The following is a 9,219-nucleotide window of genomic DNA, read 5'->3' as shown; positions in this document are numbered from 1 at the left end:
TTGATTTTCATAACCCAGATAACCACCTAATATCCCAAATACCCCTTGACTCACCCTGAGTCGAGTATCGGGTCCCGTTGTGACTTTCTCGCTATCTGTTCCCTAGGATCGCCTCGTGCCGAAAACTACAAACACACATATGCACACACACACACATATATATATATCCACATAATAATGTGGTCTCAACAGTTTATCATAGATAATCACGTTTATGCCCTAATGGGCCAAAATTCCAATTATGCCCTTACCATCCAAACAGGGCCCGCATGCTTATCTAGTACCCATAAACATGCTTTCTTACCATTAATTCTCATAACCTCCAATTATGCCCTCCCGGCACACTAATCAAGGCCATTAAGCCTTATTAGTGATTTCGGGTCGTTACAAATTTGTTCTAAACCAGCTAGCGATTGTCATTGCCAACACCAGCAAGAAGTCCAAGAAGGATGAAGGGAGCTTAAAAGGAGGCAGATCTGACTATGCACATTCTTGAGTTATGTTAGTTTTGTTTTTTTTTTTGGTAGTTTTAAGACTATGTTTGTTTTGTTGAGTTATTTCTTGTTTGCTTTAAGTTTTAAGACTGGTTGAGATTTTGGTTAGTTGTACTCTTTGGCCTCTTATTTGAACAAAAAAGGGGAGTACAATTTGTTTTATTTTTTGTTTATGTTTGCTATGCACTCTCTTAGGGGGAGTATCTTTTGATACTTTTTAAGTACTATGTTGTTTTGAAAGAAATGTCCTCGTTAGGGGGAGTTTTTTTCTTTGTTTCATATCTTTGTTAGTATTTCTAGTTTACATATCTAACCATGTTTTGGTTTTGTGTAGAAACTTTTGAGAAACTGTCTTAGTTATTTTGTCTAAACAGATGCCAAATGGGGAGATTGGTAAGTCCTATATCGATACCTCTTTAAAAGTGACAATTTTTTGATAAATTCTAAAATTTTAACATTTTTGTCAAAAGAGATGAATCGGATTTGGTCTTTAAAACGGGTAAATCAGATTAATCAGATTATGTTTCCTGACTCGTATCCTCTGCATTTTTATTATCTATAAATTGTATCACGTGACTAATAAAATGCAGATACATTTTTTATATAAGTATATTTAATTAAAATTTGGCTACAATTAACTTGAGGAGAAACTAGAAGTGGGTAGTAAGGACACATTATTGTGACTGTTGTAACAAACATAAAATTTGAGTGGTTTAGTCCTAATTTACCAAAAAAAAATCTAAGTATTTAACTCTAAAAATAATTTAAAATTGAATAAAAACTACATTGATGTCCAAATAAAATGAAGGTAAGAGAATGTAATTTTTAGAAAATACAAGTGAAATAAAATAAAAATAATAAATAATAATGATAAAAAAATCATCCCTCACGCAGGCTACCTCTGCCTTACTCTCTCTCTCTCTTTCAGGTTCAAATTTATTGTCTCAGTCGCCCCTTCCCTCAGGCCTCTCTCATTCATTCATTCAGGCGGTTCACTATTACTGCAGCAGTCACACAAGGATCGTCGTTCACGCCTCACGCTCACCATTCGCCTACCACGGTGGCTCTATTAGGCGATCTGGTTTCCCGTCCTCAACTCAGTCCCATCCTTTCTCATTCTCGGCCACGGCAAATATCTCCCAAGGTGATCAATCTCTATTACAGTTTTACTTGCTCATTTCAGTATTTCATTTGACTCTCTTTCTCTCTCTTTGCCACTCACAAGATACACACATGTGAAGGTCTGATTTTTTAAAAGTTGTTTTATGTAGTAGCTATGGGGTTTTCTTGGTTTAATTAATGGGAGATATATTGAAATCGAGGTGATGTGACCAATTTATTTGGTCCGAAAGATTGCTTGCTTTATTATTGGATAACCTTGAGCTGGGAATAGATTTCAGAAGATTGGGAAGAAAGAATAAATTATACTCAAAGTTTCTCAATAGAATTGTTATTCTATTATTTTTCTTTTCTATATGGACTGTGAAAATGAGTATCTGAATTTGTATTGTTTAATTTAAACTTTAATCATGCTTAGAAAGGAAGGATGATATTGTATATTTAACTTTTAAATGATTAAACTGTAAGTGTGAGACATGTTGATTTGTTATGTGTATACTCTTCTTTGAGCAGACTTTTTATAAATTTATGGGTACATCTCGTCTTTGCTCTTTTCTAAAGTCTTTATCCAATAATGGTAACAAGTTCTGTCATTGAATTGAAGCTCTTCAAGTAAATAGAAGAGGTAAAACACAAATCTTGAAAGGAAGCTAGTTGAGCTCAAGTCAGAGTCAAGACAATCAACAGCATAATTTAGAAGTTTCCTCGGTGCAAAGAGGAATTGAAAAAAAAAAAATTAAGATATGTGTTTGAACAATATAGTAAGTTTCACATGATTTTTTTTACTCTTTTCTAAAATGGCATAATTCCAATTTGTTTAGTTTGTCAATTAGATTTGAAAAAGAGGCACTCAACTATGTGGTATCATTCATACTTCTCTGAGGTTATTTTAGATTCTGATTTTGCATTCATCAATTGTGCAAGTCAGTTCTTCACTCTTTGATTCTTCTAAGGTTTCTATATAAATTTGTAGAAAATCCAGAAATATTAGCATACTCACTGTAATAATTTAACCTCTTTAGGTTATTGCATTCCTTTTATATGATACATTAGGTGTGCATCACTATAATAACACACTTTCTAGATTACTTATAATGAACTACTATGGTTTTTCGATTGATTATATATATATATATATATATATATATAATATAAATACACAAAGGAAATTAAAGTTACCATTTCTTTTTTTTTTCTTTTTGATCGGACATTTAAAGTTATAATTTCAATGTTCCCTAAAACTTAACTTCACACCTGCTTCCACACACCTGTTTTCAGATAATCAATGCCTAGAAAAATTGAAAAATAAAATAAAAGATTAACAGAATTTGCAGCTTTAGGAATAAGAATGTTACCTATGAAGCTTGTAGGAAAAGTTGAGAATGAACCATCTCTAACTACTTTCTTAACAAAGCTTGTAAAATGGAAAGAGTTAAAAGATAAACTGAATATGCAGTTCTATGAACAAAATTGTTACATATGATGCTTGTAGGGAAGACTTGAAATATATAGACAATCTTTGACTACTCCTGCTTCAAAAAAATATTAGTTGTTTGTAGCTTCATTCTTAAATCTAATAATCATAATTTTATTAATTAGTAAGATGGGACGTGAAGGTGGCCTTTGTGATAGTGAATGCATGTTATTCGCTAGTAGTGATTGGTGAGTATTAATCTTGTGTGTATGTTTGTATTATATGATATGTTTATGTGTGTGTGTTTCTCTCAAGTGCAATCCAAGTAAGACTCTCACTTATTGACTTATTAATTGTGATTGTACTAGTTCTAGTGTGGAATATATTGTACTATATGTTTATATGTGTGTGTTTCTTAAGTGTAATCTAGGTAAGCCGTAAGACTCATTGCCGTATTAATTGTGCTGGTTCCATTGTGGGATATACAATAACAATAATAATAGGGAAACTTCGTTGAAGTTTATATGGGGACCTATTTTAATAGTTGTCTTTTTATATTTTAGATGTTATTGTACGAGACAAACGATGCTATTGTAGGTGCTAAATTAAACAGTAAACAAGAAATTTCTGTTAAAACAATAAATTTCCATTTCATTGGCTCTTATTATATAAAGGTAGATATTTTGTTTGAATGGTTGAATTTGTACAAATGTTCTAACAATTGTAATGGATATTGCAACCAAAATATCTACTCAAATTGTGTTGCTACTGCTACTTATTCATTTCATGAGCTACATATTTTAATGTGTCTCATCAAAATTTATTAGAAGTAAATTAGTTTATAAGTGGGATTATGTGCAAAATATTGATATTTTCACCATTAATGTAATTCTTATTGTTAATAAATCACTTTTTTCCTTATTTTCAAAGTGTTAAGAAGTGGAAACATGCCTTTTTATGCAGGGCTGAGTCTGAAAACGACGTTTGGAAGAGAAGAGCAAGAAAACTCAAAAAGAGAGTAGCAGAGATACTACACCTTTAGAGAGAGAAAGGGAGTCGCTGCGAATGGCTGGAACAACTCCGACTACATACTCTCCATTGCTGAAGACCCAGAAAAAGGGTTCCAAAAACAACGACGTGGATTGGGTCCGACCTGATGGCCGTGATTTTCACCAATGCAGACTTGCCTGTAAGCTATTCTATTCTTTTGCAAAATATATTGGTTTATAAATGACTTTATATTATTCTCTTGATACTTTCCCAAGGCTTGGTCTTTCTGGGTGCTTTTTGATTTGTCCCAATATACGCAATATAGTATCTTTATATCTCATATGTTTTATTTGGAAGAGGGTCTACAATCTCATTATTTTCTTTTGGTTATGTGTTTTAGTTTATTGTCACACATCATGTCATTTTATAAAATAAAGGCTATGTTTTGGCAGTTTTCAGGACTGGGGCTGTAAATGCTGCTGCTGGATCTGCTTATGCAGAGTTTGGGAATACAAAGGTCATTGTGTCTGTGTGAGTAGATTTTCCTCTATATATATTTATATGAATTGATATGTTTATGTCATTTTAGTCTTTAGCATTGGATAAACAAATAACTAGTTTTAATGCTTGTGTATTTTGCATTGTCACTTTAGATTTGGGCCAAGAGAGAGTAAGAAGGCAATGATGTACAGTGATATTGGAAGATTGAATTGTAATGTGAGCTATACGACTTTTGCTACTCCAGTACGTGGACAGGTATTAGGTTTATCACGTTTTGACTCTTACAATACCTTACTCCTGCCTTAATTGATAATATGTATTGAATATTTGAGCTCTCATATTTTAGGGATCCGACAACAAGGAATTTTCTTCAATGCTTCATAAAGCTTTGGAAGGTGCTATCATTTTGGAAACCATCCCCAAAACAACTGTTGACGTTTTTGCATTGGTGTTGGAATCTGGTGGCAGTAAGTTCATTAGTTTTGCATACACACAGATTTGAGATCCTTACTTTGTTAGAAACATAGTAAATAAAATTGTAGAAAGGGTGGTGGGGAATTCACAAGATATGAGATAAGCCACATGCTGTCTCTTATTCCCTATTCCACCCTCTTGTTTGTGTACTATAACATTTCTAGTGTTAAGTGTTGCCATTTTAGCAAAAAGAGTCAGGTTCTTCTTTTTGAAAAAATAGAATTGGATTTCCTAAATTACAAGTTTGTTTTCGTAGAAAGCTTTTATGATGATATCCTAAATTAGAATAAATTGAGGGCTTCACGTTTGACAAGACCTGCTTGGTGGATTTAAAAGCTTTTGATAGATTTTTTCTTTTCCCCTGCATCAGGGTTATACTTTCCATTGATTTAGGAGTAGGATCCAAACTCATGTTATTACTTAAGAACAGTATGATGCCTCCTTTCTCACATTTTAGTTTTGGTAAAGTACAATTACCAAGTTCCAGTGACAATTTATTTATAATGTCCTATTGATCCATGACGTGAATTTTTACTAGTGCATCAAAGTTTCTTTTTGTTGCACTTGTAAGTTATGGTTTTCATGAGCCACATTGTTCCGAGTGTTAGGTGGGAATTGCATAAATTAAGTTAGAGTTAACGCTATCATCATATTTACAAATTGGTTGTATCTGCCTGCCTCCCACCCATCATTATTTCCAGATACCTGTTTGACACTTCTGAATTTTGACTATTAGCTAGTAGTTAATAAATTGGCCAGCATGTGAAGGATGTCTGTGGTACAGGAATCTTTTTGTTCTAATAAGTATATATACTTAAATGATATTATATATTTCAAGAGAAAAACATTTCAATGTCTATTTACAGTCATAGAAAAAATGGTTCATTGCAGTACTATAAGAAACAAAAAATAAAAATTCATTTAATATGTTCTTGTGCAAGTTGTTTTCTGTGTCAGAATTTAGTTCCTAATGTGAGTTTGTTCAGTATACAAGAAAGTAAATCGACATGCTTATGGATTTATCCTTTATGGGTTGTAGGTGATCTGCCTGTTGTAATTTCATGTGCTAGTGTAGCCCTGGCAGATGCAGGGATAATGATGTATGACCTTGTAACTTCAGTTTCAGTGGTAAGCATCTTGCTCTTGTGTCTTGTTTTCCTACTTTCTATTTGTTATTAAGTATTTATAAAAGATATATACCACCCTCTTTGGGCATTCTCAAGTCTTCTATATCTTCTCATATTCTAGGGTGGCTTGCATGCATAATCTGCTAGAGAAATGAGATTTTAGAAATATGTTGTTATAGGAAAGTCAAGGTCATGTGGCTTGTGATCATTTTTGCATTTTGCATTCTTGGCTGGTCAGCAAATGTTGCTTATCTTTTAACTCAATTTCGAGGAAAAATTATTTTTGTGGTCCTCATGCTTTATTTTGGTAGTATTATTATCCATTTAGCTGGTTTTTTCATTGCACTTTTGGGTTTTTGTGTTTTCGGAGCATAGTCTTGTCTTGGAAAAAACCTCATAATTGACCCAGTTTTGGAAGAGGAAAGCTCCCAAGATGGAAACTTAATGATAACGTGTATGCCTACTCGATACGAGGTCACTCAGCTTACTATCACAGGGGAATGGTCAACCCCAAAAGTTAACGAGGTATGGCAATTTGCCGGCTTAACTCTTTTTCACATTCTTCTTTTCTTGATCAAAAGATGGAAGAACAATCCATGCCTCAATGGTTCATTCATACAAATGCATCTTAATCATTGTATGATGATTTGCATTAAGATAAAGAACCATTGGTCAATGGTGTAAAATTGAATGGGATCATCAACGATATTAACTCTACTATGCAATGCAGGGAATGCAGCTATGCCTGGATGCTTGTTCAAAGCTTGCGAAGATCATGAGAACATGTTTGAAAGAAGCTGCTTCCGCTTCTGATGAATAGCATGAAAATTTTATTTCATTTCAAATTGTCATTTTGGTTTCCATGTAACTCCATTAAATTGAAGTCTGGAGGTGAGTTTTATTTCATTATAATCTAATTTATTGGAGGCCTCGAGGCAGACTTATAAACTATCATTAGGAGCAGGGTAAAAATGTAAAAGGTAAAATTTAGGAGGGGTATATTTTTAAAGAAATTAGTTTCTCATCATATATCTAATTACGGGATAATTGTATTAATATATTTTTGAAATTTATATATTTAATTCATTTTTGGATTACTTATGCTAGTATTTTTTTATAAAGATTATTAGTTATAATTACTTTAAACCATTATTGTGTAATATATTTCCTCCAACCAAATTGGTAAATTAGTTATAATTACTTTAAACCATGATTAGTTATAATTAATTACTTTATTTGTGTAATATTAGATTAGTTATGGTCTCTTTTGTGATGGACATATGTCCTTTTCTTATGCTTTTGGTCCCCTCACAAGGGGCTATATATTCTCTGTACTAGCACTTTTATCAGATTCAAGGAATATAATACTTTCCATAATTCCTTCTATCATGGTATCATAATTATAAGCGACTCCAATGGCGTCTGAGACAAGCACTGATTCTACACCATCGGCTCAGCTAGAAAATGCTTAGTCACCACCACCTGCCCCTCTGATTCTTTAGATGTTGCCTACACAACAAGCCCTTGTAGCTGCGCCTTCCACTACTCTATCGCTTTCTTCTCTTTCGGGCGGATGATCCTTGGTTTTCCTTCGATCAATTAGATAATTGTTGTTAAACTTTATGATTCTTACTACCTGGTGTGGAAAATGTAGATGATGAACATTATCATTGCCAATGGATTCGAGGGCTACATTAATGGCTTTATTGTTTGTCTGCCTCGGTTCACTGATTTGGCTTCTACGCAACTCAATCCCGAGTTTACCAATTTGCATTGTTTTAATCGTCTTATTATGAGTTAACTTTATGCTTCATGTTGACCAACAATTTGGCCAACGACACAAAGTCAACTAAACGATATAAAATGATAATTAAACTTTAGAAATATAAAACGACACAAGATTTTTATAGTGATTTGACCCCAAAATGGCAATAGCATACATCCACTTTAGTACTTTTATTTATGTAGAAATCTCAAATCCCCGATCAGATAAACAAGATCAAATGAGTTTCGTGAGTTTGAGAGAATACAAGGTCTGTGTATAAAAGCACATAAAATAATAAATTCTCTAGAGATTAAAGAATTAACAACATAAAAAATAGGCTTAGGAATGTATATAAATGAGTTGTGGGCCTTACATGATTTACATAATAAATATTTGTTATCCCTGTTTCCTGCCGTGGGCCCAGGACCGCTTTCCAGGCCCACTAGCTGCCCCATTTGAGGTTGGGCCCATTCCAGGCCCGTTTGGCAAGGAGCAGGATGGATATCGACAACCCAATTCTAGGCGAGGCTCGGAAGGCGTCCGGGAAGTATTGTCCGGGACGGTCATTCGGGAGACGGTTCCACTGGTTGAGGATAACAGTCGGGATCGGTACAAACGGTCTCGAAGCCTGGTAAACGATCCGGGCTCCTAGTGGATGATCCAGGCTTATGGTAAACGGAGAGGGATAGAGGTAGACGGACCCAGGTCGAGTCCCCAAGGTTGGCAGGATAAAGCATCCATGACCCTGACTCCGCCCTTTGAAGCGTGGGAGTTGTCCCCACGTTTCGCCTACGGAAAAGGCCACCTCGGGATTGTACGCCGCTGGTTCAGATCTGTGCCGCCACTGCTTTGACCGATCTTGTCCCCTGAATCTGTCTCGTAATTCGAGATGCCCAGACCAAAAGCTCCAATTTGTCGGATGATAGTTACGGTTTGGGCTGGCCCAATGGGCTCAAGTTAGCATTTTTCTTTGATATTTTATTTCTTCTGTATTGGGCTTCTGATAGAGAAGCCATCAATATTTGTACCTTTATTGGGCTCGGGTCAGCCCGGCCCACGCTCCGTGCTCCTATGAACCTATAAATACATGTAACAGAGCACTAGAGAAGGGACTTTTTTTTAGCATGCATACTGTTACTTTGCTAAAACTAAGAGAAAACTTCATTGTTGTAGATTCTCTAAGTTCTAATACAACTGTCTCGTGGACTAAGGCTCGTTAACGCCCCAACCACGTAAAAATCTTGCTTATAACCTCTAAACCCTTTCTCTTAATCTCTCTTATCTTTTATTATTATAGTTTCAGAAAATCTCGGTAAACAATATTGATAAAATAAT

The 9,219-nt window shown here is 34.5% G+C and overlaps 1 protein-coding gene across 2 annotated transcripts; it reads left to right on the top strand.

The window, feature by feature from the left end:
* Positions 1–1,374: 1,374 nt before the first annotated feature.
* On the top strand, positions 1,375–7,216 carry LOC133801061 (exosome complex component RRP41-like). Of its 2 annotated transcripts, XM_062239201.1 has the most exons (9): positions 1,375–1,638; positions 2,218–2,374; positions 3,991–4,216; positions 4,470–4,548; positions 4,671–4,773; positions 4,865–4,985; positions 6,032–6,120; positions 6,495–6,644; positions 6,850–7,216. In XM_062239201.1, the coding sequence occupies exons 3-9, from the start codon at positions 4,093–4,095 to the stop codon at positions 6,937–6,939; spliced, it is 756 nt and encodes a 251-aa protein (XP_062095185.1). In that variant the 5' UTR covers positions 1,375–1,638; positions 2,218–2,374; positions 3,991–4,092; the 3' UTR covers positions 6,940–7,216. The 2 variants fall into 2 exon arrangements, with proteins under 2 accessions (XP_062095185.1, XP_062095177.1); XM_062239193.1 differs by lacking the exon at positions 2,218–2,374.
* Positions 7,217–9,219: the final 2,003 nt, after the last annotated feature.

Source organism: Humulus lupulus, chromosome 1 (assembly GCF_963169125.1).
Source record: "Humulus lupulus chromosome 1, drHumLupu1.1, whole genome shotgun sequence".
NCBI lineage: Eukaryota > Viridiplantae > Streptophyta > Magnoliopsida > Rosales > Cannabaceae > Humulus > Humulus lupulus.
Note: the sequence above shows the minus strand (reverse complement) of the source record. Positions and strands in the feature narration are given on the sequence as shown.